Source organism: Tupaia chinensis, unplaced genomic scaffold (assembly GCF_000334495.1).
Source record: "Tupaia chinensis unplaced genomic scaffold, TupChi_1.0 Scaffold143705_1, whole genome shotgun sequence".
Taxonomy (NCBI): Eukaryota; Metazoa; Chordata; class Mammalia; order Scandentia; family Tupaiidae; genus Tupaia; species Tupaia belangeri.
In genome coordinates, this window is record NW_006203553.1 from 168233 (window position 1) to 186834 (window position 18602).

An 18602-nucleotide genomic window follows, 5' to 3' on the forward strand; every position below is an offset into this window, starting at 1 on the left:
AGTCACTCCAGTCCTTTAAACAGAAGGAAGAACTGAATAAAAGGTTCAGGTAACACGTAAAGGCAGAGATGGACAGCCAATCAGAGAATGGTGGAGAAGCCCAGGTATTATCAACAATAGGAAACTATCCCCTTTTCTTAGAGCCGGAGTGATACACAGCTACTGTTGGTGATTCTGAAGAGGAAGAGGGAGAGACACCATAGCTATTTCTCTCTTCTAATTCCCCAGCTTCTATCCAGTGACTCCCATCTACCAAACCTAACTAGAAGACAACAGATCAAGAAGCTTGAGGAGCATAGTTCTCTGCAATATGGATCAATGCCGAGGAAAGGCAGCGATAAATTTTAGAGGCAGTGAGCAGTTAACCAGCATATTCAATAATGCTTAGGGTCAATTACATTTATAAAATTAGAGTCTATTTTTCCAGAGCTGAGTCAGAGATCATTCTAATATCTCCACATTCACTACAGTATTTGGAAATACCGTACTTAATGCCATGTAGTAAGAAATTAGCAAGTTATATTAGGATTATAAGAAGCGAAGGTATTTTCAAGCTATTTCCATTTCAGCTGTAGCAATGAACTTTCTGTAGCTTAACTGCAAGTTGGCTATGATCAGTTATGTTTGTCTATGCACCTACATGCTATTTTCCCAATGAACAATGGAGACCACATCTCTCCTAGAATCCAGGTCGGCCTTACTTGTTTGATTTGGTAATAAAGAGAGAAGTGACACTCTGGGACTCCCACAGTCTTTCTGTAGATTCTTTCTGAGTCTTCTGGAATATTTATTCTTGGAGCTCTTATTCCTGACACATTCATTATTTTGGCTATCATCGGTAACGTATCACATTTAACTGTACTAAGACACCAAAATACCACCAACCTAGGGAGCCCTCCCAAGTTTAGAGTTCAAACATTTGTGTGCAGAAGTAAATAGCTGTTTTAAGTTACTAAGTTTGAGGTAATTTCTTACACAGCAATATAGGATAGAAAAGCATTCAATAGCCAAGACAGTGTATTTCAATAGCAAGAACTAAAACATGATATTTTCTTTGGAACTGGATGATGCATGGAAGATACGAAGGCCTCTCGGAGACTGTTGAAGACTTAGTTCACATGGAAATTGTATTGGAAAGACTACTGGCAAGCAATGCAAGGAGAGTTTAAAAACACTCTAGTGGGAGTTGGAGAAACAGAAACGTTCATTATGCAGCACAGTGGTGTCACCGCCACCTGTATTAATGTAGAAATGGAACTTGTATTTCCAGTTGACAAAAAGGAAAATGTGGGGAAAACATGAGAAAACTAGATATTTTTGTTTGTTTTCCTGAAAATAAAACTAACTCACTTTCCAGGTCTCTTCTTGCAAAAGTTTCTTAATGTAAGAAATGGCTAAGGCCAAATTTGAGGTAACTGAGTCATAAAATTTTATATCAGATAAAAATTGTCAAACATTTAACCTCAGAAAACTTAAATTGATGTCTTTTAAGAAAACTTTCATCTTATACAACCAGCTGTCTAAATGTTTATGGGAAGATTTATAAATAAGCTATTTGATAGACACCTCACCAGGATTCAGTAGGAATGTGGCTTTTACTAAGTGGAGTGTATTTTTTATTGGATGCATGCAAAAATGCCTGTATTTTAAAGGTATTAGATCAGATCAGAAAGGAAGTGGGCAAAACAATCTATATGCTCTTTGTTACCCAAGTCAACTAGGGGAAAACCAGATCAATACAGCTAATCAGATGTGAAAATGGCTATTTTTTATGGAAGAGAATTTATAAGATAAAGGGTAAACCAAGAAGCCAAAAGCCAAAACTTCTTGGATCTCTGGATTTATGATTAAGAACAAACACTATCAACAAAAATCAGCAAACAAACAAAAATGAAAAGAATATAGGCCCAGATGGTTATACAGGTAAACTGAACCAAATTTTTGCAAGGAAGAAATACCATCTTAAAAATCAGTGGTGGGAAGCCTCTACCAACTGAATCTATGAGAAAAATACTGTCTTGATGCCAAATTCAGACAAAGAAATTAACAACAAAATCACAAAATAATATGGTTCATGAACATAAATGTAAAAATCTTCAACAAAATAATTAGCTCATGGCATGTATCTAAATGATTGAAAAGACAGTAATCCAGACTCACTGGGGTTTTAATGTGGGAATGCAAGAATGCCCTATCATTGAAAAGTCAATTGCTGCTATTCACCAACATTGTTTTTTTAAATGACTATCTTCTCATTTGAAGCAGAGAACTTACTCCACAAGATTGAATGCTCATTCATGATCTTAAAGGAAAAGCAGCAGACCTCAGACCACAACTTTGCCACAGACTCAGAGATACAGAAGGGCATGCGTCTAGAAAGACTCATAGTCTAAATTTAGGAGGGAAGGAGGCTGGGGATCCCAGGGAGCTCAGACGAAGCCTTCTCTTGTGCTCTGAATTTATTGTGTGGAAGATCAGATTACAAACAATGTAGTACTTTGAAGTAAATAGGTGACCTTTTCTCAGTAAACTTTGCCATACACATTTACGATGGAAAATTCTGTAAATGTACAGTGGACAGGAAAGGATAAACATACAAATAACGAATTTTCTCCATAAGCAGGAACATCTTTAAGAAGGAAGTTTAAGATTTACTTGGAAACGTAAAGCTTAGCATGCAAGAGATATTATATAGGACACATTAACCCAGTGGGACTTGGTTTGCTTCTCTGGAAAGCGGGGTGTCTCCTGTGCTTGAGGACTCAGTGTGCAGATCACCCCAGGTGCCTTCCAGCAGATCTGGGCCATCATCACACAGGGTGGTCTCCCAACACAACTTCCTCGTTTGAAAAGAACATCAGCAAACAATCTTGGAGCTAATATATCTTAAGATACATTTATTTTCTCATAAAACGGAGAAAATAGTCTTGAAGCTGCTGGTGGTGTAGTGGTTAAGGTGACTGGTGGGCTACATGGTTCAAGTTCTGGAACTAGCAGCTTGAAAAACATGCCAGGCACACGTGTGCATGCCTCAGATCCTGAGATGAGGAGATGAGGGAGAAGGATTGTGGTGTGGATATCTCCCTGGAGAGATTCCTCGCTGTCCTGTTCTCTCTCTTCCTCTCTCAGAGAAGTGCATGCGCCCTACAGCAAACTGAAAGAGTCCGTTCTCACCATGTTCCTTTCACATTTACTGTACGTCCGAGCCCGTGTATTAAGAAAAGGGGCAAAAAGATTGGAAAGGATAAAATGAGACTGCCTTTATGTGCAGAAGATGGGGATCAATTACACAGAAAATCCGAAGGAGGCTACAAAAAGCATTTCTAAAACTAAGTAACTTCTGAAAGAATCAACAGATAAAAATCAATATTCGAAAATCAATTTTATTGCTGCATAATACAAACAATAAATACCAGTCAACCTAAAATTAATATTATTTATGATACTATTAAAATTTAAATACTCAGATGAAATTTAACAAAATATATACAACGTTTTTGTTGAAAACTACAGTAAAAGTGCAGATAGACATTAAACATCCAAGTAAGTAGAGACAGAGGGGCCATATTCACCTGTTGAAAGAGTCATCATTACCAAAATTTTAATTCTCACCAAAAAGAATCTATGATTTAATTACTCTATAAGGAAGAGTAACTTAAATTTTTATAATCTATATTCTGTATAACAATTACTGTATTATAAGTAATTCAATGTTCAGTTATTCAAATAATTGACTAGGTTAATTCATTTAAATCATAAATTTAAATCACAAATTAAAATGATACTTTTATAAAATTTATATTATAAATTTAAATTATAAATACTTTAATTCAAATAGTAAATAATTTATATTGTTTAAGTAAATTAATTAAATGTCAAATATTACAATTCATCTTAATGTGTATTAATACATCTTTATTATGGGTTAATTAGTAAGTACATAAACTATACATTATATATCATGTACATTATAGACTGATTATAATGAATTACATCTATAATTGTCAATTAAGTTTCTAACTTAAATCTGTAGATTAAAAGATATCAATCATAATAGCATACAACTTTTTAGAAATTCACTTTCTTTTTTAGGTTTTTGCCATTGGGCATGCATATGTGCTTGCCAGAGAGAGACAGAATGAAGGAAAGTGAAAAATCACCCCCAGAGGGATGGCCATGCCACAGTCTCCTCCGTTCTCCTCCTAGGATTTTGGATTTGGGGCATGCATACACAAGTACCCAGTGTGATTTTTAAGCCACCAGGTCCGGGACTCAAATCGTAGTTGGCCTTGTGGGGATCGAGGGCCTTAACTACTCTGGTACCTGCTGGCCCCTAGAAATTAACATTTTTTTACGATTATTGATTCCATGTGCAAGAGACAGAGACAAAGGATCAGCACCCCAACGCTGTCTTGATGCCATGATCTGGTCTACCCCAAACTTCAACTCAGAATCATGTGCATTTATGTGGGCACATACTCAGGGTGGTCTCTGGGCATGAACCCGGAACCCTCCCATGCGGGTCTGCCTTACAGAGTGCCCTGTTTCAATACTGTGTCACAGTCCAGCCCCAGAAATGAACATGATTCTAAAATTCCATGAATAGAAGGTTTATGATTAAAAATGCAAGGGAGGGCCAGCTTGCAGCCTAGTAGCTAAGGGAACCAGATGCCACCTGACTAATCATGGTTGGAATCTCACCCCAGTGACTTGAAAAACGTGCCACACGAAAATGCCTGTGTGCTCAAAATCCCACAGGATGGAGAAATGGAGAAGGGCTGCAGCATGACCACACCGCGCTGGGAGGTGCTTCTCCCTCTCTCTCCATCTCTCTGATGAGCAGTACAATAAGGACAAAAAGGAAAAGAGAACAAGGAACAGGGCCATTTAGTAAAAGAGTCTCTTTGGATACTGCATGGTGTTATCTATTTTGTATACTTACACAATTATGTTTTGGTTTAAAATTGTTATTCTAATAGTCACAGTACAATTTGGAACTATTTTTACTGTCTACCCACTGATTACTTTCAAATCTCTGGTGTTTTTCTCTCCTAGGAGGGAGCTACGTTGAGCAGCGTGTTTACTATCCCAAACCTACAAGATGGCCATTCTTCTTATTCATTCCTTTTTTCCTTGTTCTCTGTGTACTGATCGCTTTCCTGGTTAAACTTCGGTTCCAAAGGAAAAATGAGAGAAATAAGGACTATTCAAGCAATGAGTATATTGATTCCATATTTAATACTTACTACTTTTATACTTTATTGGCATAAAAACAATATCATTTATGATAAATATAACAATAATAACATTTAATGTTTTTCTTCATACAAAAATTTACTATATAATGTATTGATGGTTAATGTAATGAAGAAGCAACAGAAATGTTTTTAAAAGCCAGCAATTTTAATCTTATAAAAAGTCAGACTCCTTTAGGGGTAAAATTAAGATGAATACTAGTTAAAGGTTATTTACCTCTTTTTTAAATTGCATCTTAATTATTAAATATGTATTAGACATTAACATTTTACTTTCTATTGATTTCTATTTTATAGTATTTTTTGACAGGTTTTTGCTATAGGGCACGTGCACTAGCCAGAGAGACAGAAAGTGAGAAATCACCCCCCTCCCCCGAGGGGATGGCCCTGATGCAAGTGCCTGTGTGCTCAAAATCCCCACAGCATGGAGAAATGGAGGGGAAGGACTGCAGTGTGACCACACTGCGCTGGGAGGTGCTTTCTCCCTCTCTTTCTCCATCTCTCTGATGAGCAATACAATAAGAAAACAAACAAACAAACAAACAAGGAACAGGACTATTTAGTAAGAGAAGTCTCTTTGGAGACTTTATGCTGTTATCCCTTCTCCTCCATTCTTCTGTCAGGATTTTGGGGGCATGCACGCACATGTGCCCCTATGAGTTTTAAGCCACTGGGTCCAGGATTTGAACCATGGTCAACTACATGGGAGTCCAGCAACGTAACCATTATGCCATCTGCTGGTTCCCATAGCATTTTTTATATACCTATTTAATAAATGATAACAGAAAAATCCAGGAGAGTAATTTAAATGTTTTGGCAGTTACAGAAGTTTGAGACACAGGTAGTCAGAGGGTAGAAAATACTAAAAATTAATATACAGTAACAAGACTGAAAAAATGTACATTAAAGCCATGGATAGAATACAGGAAAATAGAAAACTAATATTTTAAAATTAAAAATAGAAATGTCAGGAGCCAGCATGTGATATGGTGGTTAATTGTGCTGGAGTCCTCTGTGGCCAACCACAGTTCAAGTCCTGGACCTGGCAGCTTGCCTTCTCACTTTCTCTGTCTCCCCCTCTCTCTCTCTCACTCTGTCCCTCGATGGTCCAAATTAAAAGAAATAAATAAATAAAGTTAAATGAAATTATTCTTTTAAAAAATAGAAATATCTGAAAATGTGTGATGAGAACTAAAATGAATATTAAAATTGATTTGCATGTCTTCAGGGACATTGCTACAAAATAGTTTATGCTTTTTACCTATATACATGTGGTTTTATTTTTCTTAAAAAGTATTGAGTTTTATTAGAAATAATTATATTAATAAGATAATATAAATTAAAATGGGCTAAATTTTAAAGAAATGTTTTGATAAATTGATGCAAAATTGCTTAAAATTATGTGCAACTCATATAAAATAGTTTTAATTAATACCTAAATATAAAACAGAATTTTCTTGTACTGGATAACTTTATTGTTGAAAACTTACATAGATTATCTTTGGAGAGGGCTGGCAGATGCATGGAGGTTAAGTCTCTGGATCCCGTAGAGTTGACTGTGTGGTTCGAATTCCAGACCTAGCAGCTTGAAAATCACATTGATTATACATACATGTGTGCACCAAATCCCTAGAGGAGACTAGAGCAGTGGGGACTGTGCTGTGGCCTTCCTCCCTAGGGAGTGATTTTTCATTTTCCCTGTTTCTCTAAGATGAGCACACACGCCCTATGCAAAAACTGAAATTAAAAAATAAAAAGCTTTGGCAAAAAATGTAGCTAGCTAGTAAAATTAATAGAAATAAATAGGTTTAAAGATGAATGGCAAAAAATGTCTAAAAGTAATTAACCTATAACATAATGAATGTGAAAATGGTGTGAAATTTTACTTTCAGGTAAACTTATATTAATATGTTTTTATCATATTTGGGGGATGCAAGGAAGTGCATTGTTAGTCTTCAGTAGGAGATGAGAGGTGGTCTCAGTGGTAGGGTATTACCAAGCAATGGCTGCTCTCAGGTCTCCAGGAAAGAACCAAAGCTGTTTCAATATTGAGAGTACTAGGACCAGCAGTTGGCATAATGGCTATGTCGCTGGACTCCCATGTAGTCGACCATGGTTCGCGTCCCAGACCTGGTGGCTTAAACAAAAGGATATGTTTACCATTTGTGAACTGGTTTTCAGAGTCTTATGAAAGCTTTATATACCCGTAAATATAATTTAAAGAAATGGGTGATTTCCTTAAAAAGGCAATTTATTAAAATTGAGAGAAGGGGACCAGCAGTTAGCGTAATGTCTATGTCACTGGACTCCCATGTAGGCAACCGCGGTTTGCGTCCCGGACCCGGTGGCTTAAAACTCATGCCAGACGCATGTGCGTGCGTGCCCAGGATCCTGAGAGGAGAATGGAGGAGAAGGGATTGTGGCGTGGCCATCCCCCCTGGGGGTGATTTCTCACTTTCTATCTCTCTGTCTCTCTCTGTCCATCTGGCGAGCATACGTGCCCTATAACAAAAACCTCTAAATATATATATATATATATTGAGAGTACAGAGTTGTTTTTATAGTCAAATTAATACTTCTTATTTTATGGTTTCTTATTTACAGTTAATCATTGTATATCTCTATACCGAACAATATAGAGAGTACAAGGTTTTTGCAGAGAACTGTTGAGGAAAATATAATTTTGAGTGATTATTTTTATTTTTAAATATTTAGGCAACTTGAAAGTGAATGCGAATCCAAAGAGTAGCCTGGACAACAGAGATTCCATGCTGTAACAGTGAGTTTCAAATGCGTTAAAGATGTGAGAGACACACAGAGAAGAGGAATATCATGGATTAGATAAATCAGAAATAACATAAAGATGCATACATTAAACTGTTAGTTTTATAGAGGCAAGGGAAATCCTCCCCCTCTTTTTGAAGGTTCTGCTAAAAATCACTGACAGTAGGCAGAAAACAAGAGAAAAGGCATATAGATCTCTTTTTCATGGCTGCGTTTTGCACACAGAAACCACAAAAATGTAAGGACTCAGAACAGTGTGATGACGGTGGTTTAAATACTGTGCTCTTACGAGCAAGGACACTGGAGAGGAGATGGTATGGGCAGTTTTAGGGTAAATGAGGTTTAGAGCAGAAGGAATGGGTCCAAGGCTCAGACACTGGTGAGTAAACGATGATTCTGGGCAGGGCGGGCCTGGAAGACTGACACTAGTTTGTGACGTGATGTGTCGTGCTGTGTTCCCATGCCTCATTCTTGTCTCAGTGTGAGCTTAGCTAATGAAACTGCAGGGAGGGGGCCATGCTATAGGACACCGAAAAAAACATCCTTCCCTGCACTTTGGGAAAACGATCAAAGATGACTGAGAGGCAGGGAGTGGGAAAGTGCCAGAAAGACTTCGGTTCTGGGGTCGTTTCTCTGAGTCAACGTGTCAAAGCCCCAGTCTTTGAGACATTTGTTTTTGAGGCCCAACAGTTATCTAGGAGGATCAAATACATTGGCAAAGATTGTTCAATATTATAAATTATATCGTAGACAGAGTACCGTCATAAATGACATGGCATTTTTCACTTTAAAAAATGTCTCGCAGTGTTATCTTCTGAATTGCTTTCTCTGAAGTGTCAACCTGTCACATTTTTTATGTTCATAATGTTGATTAAAAATAAATTATATGATAGATGCCTACTCTCAGGCTAATTGTTGATTATCCATAATTTTAACTTGTTGAGTGTTACAGGTGACTTTTTTCCTTTATTCATTTCTCCAGAGTAATTATCTGCAATGGACAGAAAAAAATGGAAAAAAAAAAAAAGAGAGAGAAAGAAAACTGGCATTACCTGATTTCTTGGGATTCACGCCTGCACATTCTGATTGTAATCTGACTAGAAAAGATGATCTTAATATATACATTTATATCCATATGGAATATTTGCATGTCCACAGATAGCTCATTTATAAGAAATGCATGATTATGAGTTTTACTTTGCATATTTCTTGTTTTGACCGTGACCCCACACTTCTGTTCGTCAGCAGACATAAGGAAAAGTTATAATAAATGTTGTCTCATGATTAAAGGCCACTGTTTTATTTTAAATTGAAATACTATGTTGTTTTAAATTGAAATACTACATTGTTACAGTCTTTGGTTGTCAGCAGAAATATCCAAACTCTAAAAATGCCTAAAAGAGTTTATTCATAGCCAAAATTGAGAGCGACCATGTCCCAAGAGCACGAGCTCTGGTAGCTCTGAGAGAGTGTGCCAAGGGGCTCAGGAACAACAGCTGTTTCACTTAGCTCTGAGACCAGAAGATAAGAGCAAAACTGTACTTCAACACGGAGCTGCCCTATTGGGCTGTAAGTAGGGGCTTACCTATGGTATAGATAGGTTTAGAAAATGTTAGGTATTAGGTTAAAAGCATAAACCTGTCTCTCAAAAAGCCTCAGAATCAGCTGAAAACATCTGAGTTTAACAGAGAGAAAAAGGCTTTATGAGACCAGCAGGTGGCGTAGCAGTTACATTGCTGGACTCCCCCATGGCTGACCACTGTTTGAGTCCCAGACCTGGCAACTTGAAACTTAGGCCAGGTGCATGTGCGTGCTTACTCAAAATTGCACCATGGCCATTCCCTCTGGCGGTTGATCTCTTGCTTTCTGTCTGTCTATCCAGTGGGCGCATGCACCCTATACCAAAAATCTCAACAAAATAGTAGAGTCCAAGTGTGTTGCTGAGACCCAGAGGTTCCTGTGGCGAGCGAGGTGTGAAGGGCAGTAAGACAAAGGAGGAAGGAAAAGCCACTCCATTGTGGAAGACAGAGTTGGCAATTGTGTCCTTGCACTTTCTGACATGCCTTTAATTGCTTATGTCCAAAACCTGACTCATGCTCCATTCCACTTCAGCCAAGCCTCTCCTGCCCCAGTACACCTTACTGCAGGGACCAACAAATACCAAAGACCTACAGCTGGGATCTGCTGGGTACTTCATAATTCACATCATTATGAAACATAATTCACATACCACACAATTCATTTCACCCACTTAATGTGTACGATTGATTTTAGGATATTGCCATTTGCAACCATTATTACAGAAAAGGTTCCATTAGTTTCATCACCTCAGAAAGAAATCTGTATCTTATAGTCCCACCGTCAGCTTTTCATCTCCCACCTACACGCCTCGAAATAAACAATAAATTCGTTTTCGTCTTTAGAGTTGTCGTATAATGGCTCCAATGTTTCACCATATTGTAGCATATGCTTCATTCCTTTCTGTGGCTAAATAATATACCAGTGTATGTTTATGTCACGTTTTATCCACTTATCAGCTGATGGGCTTTTGGAAAAGGAAATTCTTGGCCTCTGAGACGAAGTTCTTCCACTCATGACTAGGAGCATCTTTTTGTTGTTTCGATTTTATTGCCAGAGGGCACATGTGCTCACCACAGAGAGAAAGTACCCCCTAATAGGGGGAAGAAACACCTCAATTTTCTCTCCCATTTCTCCATCCCGTCAGGACTCTGGGGCACGCACATACCTGGGCCTAGCATGTTTTTCTAGCCTCCAGAGGAGGAGATACATCCCCCACCGGCATGTGAGACCCGGCTTCCAATGCATATTGCTTACTTGCTGTGCTCGGGCTGGCTTGCAGCCATCTCTGTCTTTTGATGAAGACTCTGTAGGTCCTGGTCAAAATACACATGGGCTGATGGCTTCCTGACTCATGTCAGACCGTGAGATTTGTAGCCGTGCCTACAGACCAGCGATGGGGTGGGGAGCAGAAGCTCAGAGGAGAACACTATTTCCAGGAAAACTCAATCACAGGGAAAACAAAGCAAGTTTGAGTTTCTCTAAAACTTCACAAAATATTTTAGATCTCAGTTTACAGGAGGCCAAGGTGGTGGGACAGGTGTGTATGATCAAGACATCAATCTGGGCAATTCCTTTGAGGTAGAATGGATGCCAGTGATTTCTGGGGGTTCTGGGGTTGGCCTTATCCAGCAGGTTTTCTTTTGATCTCCCAAAGCCTGGGGTGAACAGGGCAGGGGAACCATGACAACTACAGGCCATGGGTGTCCTCTCTTCATCCAGGAGTGGTCAGCATGGCCTCGAGCACCTAGGGGAGGGCAGGAACAGTGGACAATGGGACACCGCCAGCTTGGTACGGAACAGCTTGCAAGGTGAACAAGACGCACAGCTGTTCTCTTCCTAAGGCTCATGGCGGGTAGAAGAATCCATAGACACAAGCTTGCAGACTTTCAGTCACAGGATTTATTTTTGATTGTGGAATGGAAAGCTTTCAACCATAACAGGAGGAGAGAAAACAGGTGTTTTTTGTTTTTTTCTGTTTTTTGTTTTTTTCATTCTTCAGGAAAAAGTGTTTGTTGAAGACCTTCTCAAGACCAAGTTTCATTCAGGCCAGTTATTGATGAGTTTCTGGGTAATACTCTTTCTCTAATTCATGGCTTTTTGATACTATCCTGTACTGACTGCTGTAAAAGAAATATAGAAAAATAGAAATGTTGCATCTTTGTTGTTGATAAAAGCTATCTAATTTTAATAAAGCATCTACAGGTACAGAAATTAACCAGTATAGTCAGTTCTCAGTTATCATGTCACAACCTAAGCCGGAGCGCCATGAAATTTACAAATCCAAGTATCTTTTCATGAATAATTTGTTGTGACACTCAACATAAAAAGCAATGTCATTAATTGGCAAGTTCTTTGTTTCACTTACAAAGTGTCTACATTCTACATGGATAAGAGTCACCAAGAAAACAGAGAGGGAAAGAACAATATAAATAGGTCAGGAACTAGAAAAAAGTTACTATTATTTTGCATGCTTTTATCTGCAGAGGAAGAGTGTTCCCACAAGGCCTCTATGCCTTTCCTACAGGTGTCCCACAGGCACGAGTTCAAAACCCAACTCATTTCCCACTGCCTCACCTTAATACCCATCTGGGCCTTCCTGTCACTACTGAAAGGAGCCACACTACCTGTTCTGTCGGAAATGCTGAAGTTCACAGTTTCTCCTTTACTCTAACCCCAAAACATCCTGTCAGTGCCTCTATGGGCTCAAAACCTGTCAAATATCTTAAACCTTTTCTGTGGTTTTCCTCTTATCCCATCCTGCCCTCCTACCACGATTCCTGTGTACTCAGCAGCCTCTTAGCTGCTTCACCACTCCTGTTTGTCAGTATTCATACATTTAAAACAGTTTCTTGCAGATGTTCTTTCGAAGTGAGGAAGTTACTTTTCATTCCTAGATTGTGAGAGTTTTTATTATAAATAGTCTTAGATCTGATTTACTAGAGGGGTTCAAATTGTACACTATCAGGCATGAAGAAGAATCAGTGAAATAGAAGACAGGTCATTTAAGATAGTTGAATCAGAAGAGGAAAGGGAAAATAAAGAAGAAAATGAAGAGAGTTTATGGTCTTATGAGATACTATCAAACAGATCAACAAAAGCATTTATGGGAGTTCCAAAAGGTGAAGACAACTAAGAATGAAAGACATTATTTTGCAAAGTAATGGTCATAAACCTTAGAAATATGAGGAGGAAAATGGACATAGAGTTGTAAAAAGTTCAATAAATCCAAATAATATTTTTCTGAGAGAGAGATTTTTGCTATAGGAAGCATGTGCTCTCTGGAGAGACAGAAAAAGAGAGACAGAAAGCAAGAAATCGCCGCCCCCCCCCCACCCCCAGCAGGGGGAATAGCCATGTCACAGTCCCTTCTCCTCCATTCTACTCTCAGGATTTGGGGCATGCATGTTCTCACACCAGGCATGAGTTTTAAGCCTTTGGGTCCACAACTTGAACTGCAGTCAACTATGTGGGAGTCCAGCAACATAACCATTATGCCATCTGGTCCCCAAAATAATTTTTAAAATAATTATTTAACTTTATTTGTTATTATCATTTTTTAAAGTTGACCAGAGATAAATAGAGAGAAAAGGAGCGTGAGAAAGCAAGACGCCAGGTTCAGGACTCAAACCATGGTCGGCCATGTGGGAATCCAGCAGCTCAACCACCACGCCACCTGCCAGCCCCCTTCCCAAATCATTTTAAAAAGACCCAAAACAATCTTTCTGGAGGTACGCTATAATCAAACTGTCAAAAGTCAAAGATGAATCTTAAAAACATCAAGAGAAAAGTGACTCGTAAGAAAGGAACATTAGACAAGAAGAACAAAACAAAGGATCTGCAAAACAGGTGGGAAATAATTAACAAAATGGCAGAGTGAGTCCTTACCTACCGATTCGCTGAAATTAAATGGGTTACATTCTTCAATCAAATGGCATAAAATGACTGAATTAATTAAGGAAATAAAGATCCCACTATATGCTGCCAACAAGAGACTTATTTAACCTTTAAGGACAAACTGACTCAAAGTGAAGTGTTGGAAAAAATATACATACTTGGAAATAGTAACCAAAACAGACTAAGCATGGACGTATTCATGAGACAAAATAGACTTCAAGTCAAAAACATTCAAAAGACCCAAAGAAGGCCATTGTATTATAATAAAGGGATCAATATGTTAAGAATCGTAACATTTGTAATTGTGTATGCATCCAACATCGGAGCAGGTAAAAGTCTATCGTGGATATTAACAGACCTGAAGGGAGAAATTCAGTCTCCATAAAGTAGTTCAACATCTCACTTTCAACAATAAATAGATCAACCAAATAGAAAAGAAAAAAGTAAATATTGGACGTTAGCGACACTCGACTGAACCTAGCAGACATAGCACTCCACCCGACGGCAGCAGAAGACACGTTCTCTAGCACACGTGAAACACTGTCCAAACAGACCAAATATTAAACAAAACAAATCTTAACAACTTTAAAAATTAAATCATATCAAGTGTCATTTCTAGCCACCAGTAGAAAACTAGAGATTATAAAATAGAGGAATCATGAAAATGAACAACCATAAGGAAATAACATAATCACTAACAACCAAGGTTTATATGTACGTATGCATATGTAGACATGAAGATACTCTTAATATATTGTCATTTTAAAATCACATAATAAGGTAAATGTTAGTATGGCCTCACATAAGAATTGATATTTAAATGCACTTGTTTTCTGGACAGGAGTTCTGTAGACTGAATATGTCCATGTGTGTGACAGGACTATCAGGGATGTTTTCCCAGGTCTGTGTTTCACATCATTACATAATATTCATATACAATATTACTTGGTAGATGAAAACATAATGATAATCATCCACTCATTCAGAACAAATGATTCTTTGGCACAGTAAATTAGCATACAAACAAAATTTCATGAAGGGATGTGTATGAGTCGCTTAGGGCCATGTAGTACAGGAAAAAAGCATAATTTAAAATGAATTAACTTCTTTCTTACATGAGCTTCTGGATCATCACTGTCCGTGGTGGCCGTCTCAGCCCTCTGAGGCACCGTGATGTGCAGAAGTCGTCTTTCAGATCCTGCAATGAGGGAAGTATACCAAGCTTTCTCCTGTGCACAGCACAGCCTCTTTCTTCACTTGTCCTCTCTTCTCCGGTCACTCTTTAAATTCACAAGTCCCAACACACACACACACACACACACACACACACACACACACCAGCCTATACTCTGTCCACTTCCAGGAAGAGGCTCCCCTAGGAGAAGGAGAATTCCCACCACTGTCCAGAGACACCTCAGGGCCGGGTGAGCTCAGTCCTGGGCAGGAGAAGTGTGGGTTGTAGGTTCCCGTCATCCCAGCTCTCTCATTCCTGCCCCCCCCAGAGATACACCCTCTGGTGCAGGGTCAGGTAAGTGAGGGTGGCTGTTCCAGTTTGGTGCTGAGCCCTCAGAGCCCTGTCCAGCAGTATCCAGGCCCCCTAGACTTGGGCGGGCTCTGATGAGCCCCTCCCCACTCTGACCTGAGCTTCTGGACTCAGAAGGCTGACATCGAAAACAGCACCCATCCTGTCCAGCAGGTGCCTCACTTACTTGGGTCCTCAGAGGTCAGCTGGCCCAGGCCTATGAGGAACAGCAAAAGAGACAGCACTGCATGACCTACTGGCCACGATGATGGCCATTGGGGAGGAACAATGGAGGCAGCTGTGGCCACTGATCCATGGGGGAGGCAGAGAGGACACAAGGTCAGAGGGAGTAGGAGGACATAGAGACCCTGCCCAGGCCATGCCCCAGGTCTGTGAATAGCATCATTTGCAACCCCATTATGCCGACCCACAGCCATACACAGCTCACTGCCCACGCAGAGGCACATGGATGCTTGCTCTTTTGCACACATGGGCTTTATTTTCCAAAACGCTGACATTTCAGCTGCATTTAGGGGTAACATAAGAATTATAAAGCACATTTTCTTCTCTAGGCTATTTGCTGGTGAAGTTCTTGGCAATATTAATATTTCACATCATAACTTTCTGGTACAATGGTTGAATTACTGTAGTGAAGGAAAACAGAAAACAAATTCATAATATGTTTAGTAGCAGCTGATCACCCATTATAATTATAGCTAGGTTTATGTATATTTACTACAAGATTTTTGGGACCAGCAGTTAACGTAATGGCTATGTCGCTGGACTCCCACGTAGTCAACCGTGGTTCGAGTCCCGGACCCGGTGGCTTAAACTCTTGCCGGACGTGTGTGCGTGCGTGCCCAAGATCCCGAGAGGAGAATGGAGGAGAAGGGATTGCAGCTTGACCATCTCCTCTAGGGGGTGATTTCTCACTTTCTATCTCTCTGTCTCTGTCTGTCTGGCGAGCGCACATGCCCTATAGCAAAAACCTCTCCAAAAGAAAAAGAAAAAAAAAGATTTTTATTTTAAGTCTCAGGCCCAATACACAAGCAATGAAAACATCAACAGTTAATTCTATGTGTAGGGTTCGCTAGTATCCGTGGCTTCAGGCATCCCATGAATGTCTTGAAACATATCCCTCACAGAGAAGATAGAATTCTCTGTCCCTACATTCACTTGATATGGCTACCACTACCCTGATAGCAAAGCCAGACAAGCATATTATGAGCAAAGAAAATTACAAGACAATGTTTCCAATAAATATAGACATGAAATCCTCAGTAATATACCAGAAAACCAAATTCAAAAGTACATTAAAAAAATGATAGACCAGGAAGAAGTGAAAGGTAGTCACTTGAATACAAGCCTGGTTAAACATACAGAAATCAGTAAATGTGACTGGCCTCATTAGCAGAATGAAGGACAAAAGATATACAATTTTCTTAATAGATGTCGCAAAATCATTTAGCCAAATTCAACATGTTTTCATGATAAAGACTCTTGACAAAGTCAGTGTGCAAAGAAAGTACTTCAACATAGTAAAGACGACATACGAGAAGCCCACAGCTAAAATTCTACTCTATGGTGAAAAGCTGAACAATCTGCCTCTCAGATCCGGAATAAGACATGGATGATCACTTGGACCACTTCTATTCAACACTGTACCAGAGGACTAGCCAAAACAATTAGGCATGAAAAAGAAATAAAAGACATCTAAATTGAAAAGAAGTAAAATAGACTGTTGGCAGACATGATTTTGTTATATGTATGTAAACCTAAAGATTTCACCAAAAACATATTGTGACTAATAACAAATTTAGTGAAGGTTCAGAATACAAAATCAATCTATAAAAATTCTGATTCACTTTAATAACAATGAACTATCTGAAAAAGAAATTTAATAACCAACTCATTTAGAATAATATCAGTAAAAAAATTGGCATAAATTTAACCAAGGCAGTAAACAATTTGTACATGAAAATTATAAAATAGAGAAATTAAAATAGCCACAAATAAATAGGAAGATATCCAACATTCATGAATTGGGTGACTTACTATTGCTAAAATGTCCATAATTCCTAAAGCAATTTACAGTCTCAATGTAATCCTTATCAAAATCTTTTATGGAATTTTTCACAGAAATAGAAAAAATACATATAAAATCAAGAGGAAACCACAAAAGACTTCAGATTGGCCAAGGCATTTTGAACAACAACAACAAATCAAACAAACAAAAAAACTGAAGCATTCTATTTTCTGATTCAAATTATAGTATAAAAGTATAGCATTCAAAACTGTCTAGTACTGGCATAAAAACAAACATAAATTAATGGGCTACCAAAGAGAGTCCAAAAGTAAATCTATACCTATATGGTCAAATTAAATTTTGACAAGTGCACCAAGAATAAGTAGTTGGGAAAGAATAGTCTCTTCAATGAATAGTGTTGAGTAAATTGAATGTCCACACATAAAATTATTAATTTGACCCTTTTTGCATTTGTGCTCCTGGTACTAACAAGCTGGGTGTGGGGCCGGCAGGTGGTATGGTGGTTAAGGGCTCTGGACTCCCACATGGCTGACCGTGGTTCAAGTCCCAGACCGGGTCCGGATGGCTTGCTTTTTCTCTTTCTCTCTCTCTCTCTCTCTCTCTTTCTCTCTCTCTCTCCCCCTCTCTGGTCAAGTTCAAATAAATAATAAAATAATTCTTAAAAAAATGAAAACTTAAAAAAAAATTAAACAAGCTGGCTGAGAAGGCTTGGGGGAAGATTGTGGCATGAGACCTCTACTGTGGGTTCTTTTTTTCCATTTCTCTCTGTCTCTCATTCGTGAAAGATAAAAACTTTAGAAAACATTTTTTTTTTAAATTTCTGACCAGCAAAAGAAAAAAATCAACAAAATTAAAAGGGAGCTCTGGAATAGGAAAAAGTATTTGTAAACCATACATCTGATAAGAGGTTAATATATACAATATATATGTTAGTTATATAACTGAATAGCAAGAAAGCAAATAACTTGATTCAAAAATGGACAAAGAGGGAAAAGCAGATGGCATAATGGTTACGTCTATGAACTCCCACGTAGTCAACTTTCATATGTGCTTTTGTGCATTTTCTAGAATTCATGTGCAAATTTAGGCTATTGATTCAAGTTAACATTATTAGATCATTATGTGATTAAAGAGTCATTTTATATATTTAACTTATTCCTGTTATATGCATTCCAGGATAAGTAAATATAATAGTTTAAACTATAAATTCTCTAATTACTCTACAAATTTAATAGGAATCCAGAGGATGGTTATGTATAGGTAAAAAGCATGAATAAACCATATACACAAACATCTTCTACAAAAGATGAAAGATAAACAGGGCATGGACTAGCAGGTGGACTGGTGGTTAAGGCCCTGGATTCCTGCATGGCTCACCATGGTTTGAGTCCTGGACATGGTGGCTTAAAATTCATGCTGGGCACATGTGTATGTATGTCCAAGAATCTTGAAAGGGAAATGGAGGAGAGGGATTGTGTCATGACCACAGGGCATGTTCATTAACTAGAAAAACAAAGAG

The 18602-nt window shown here is 38.5% G+C and overlaps 2 protein-coding genes across 7 annotated transcripts in view; one reads left to right on the forward strand and one right to left on the reverse strand.

The window, feature by feature from the left end:
* ADAM2 (ADAM metallopeptidase domain 2) overlaps positions 1-9323 on the forward strand; it is a 58462-nt gene extending 49139 nt beyond the window's left edge. For all 3 annotated transcript variants that reach the window (XM_027766809.1, XM_006164735.1, XM_006164736.1), the window contains 3 exons: positions 5056-5218; positions 7971-8034; positions 9022-9323. In XM_027766809.1, coding sequence (XP_027622610.1) covers positions 5056-5218; positions 7971-8004 — 197 coding nt within the window. In that variant the 3' untranslated portion in view covers positions 8005-8034; positions 9022-9323. The remainder of the gene's footprint in view (positions 1-5055; positions 5219-7970; positions 8035-9021) is intronic.
* Positions 9324-11531: 2208 nt separating this feature from the next.
* The window catches only part of ADAM18 (ADAM metallopeptidase domain 18), a 51314-nt gene continuing 44243 nt past the window's right edge, over positions 11532-18602 (reverse strand). For 2 of the 4 annotated variants that reach the window (XR_336889.1, XR_336888.1), the window contains 3 exons: positions 15476-15680; positions 15154-15253; positions 14651-14712 (listed from right to left, as the gene is read on the reverse strand). Coding sequence is in view for 2 of the 4 variants with exons in the window: in XM_006164737.2 (XP_006164799.1) it covers positions 11708-11740; positions 14630-14712 (116 nt within the window). In the remaining 2 variants the exon portion in view is untranslated. Of the gene's footprint in view, positions 11741-14629; positions 14713-15153; positions 15254-15475; positions 15681-18602 lie in introns of those variants that run through there. The other 2 variants (XM_006164738.2, XM_006164737.2) reach the window with 2 other exon arrangements.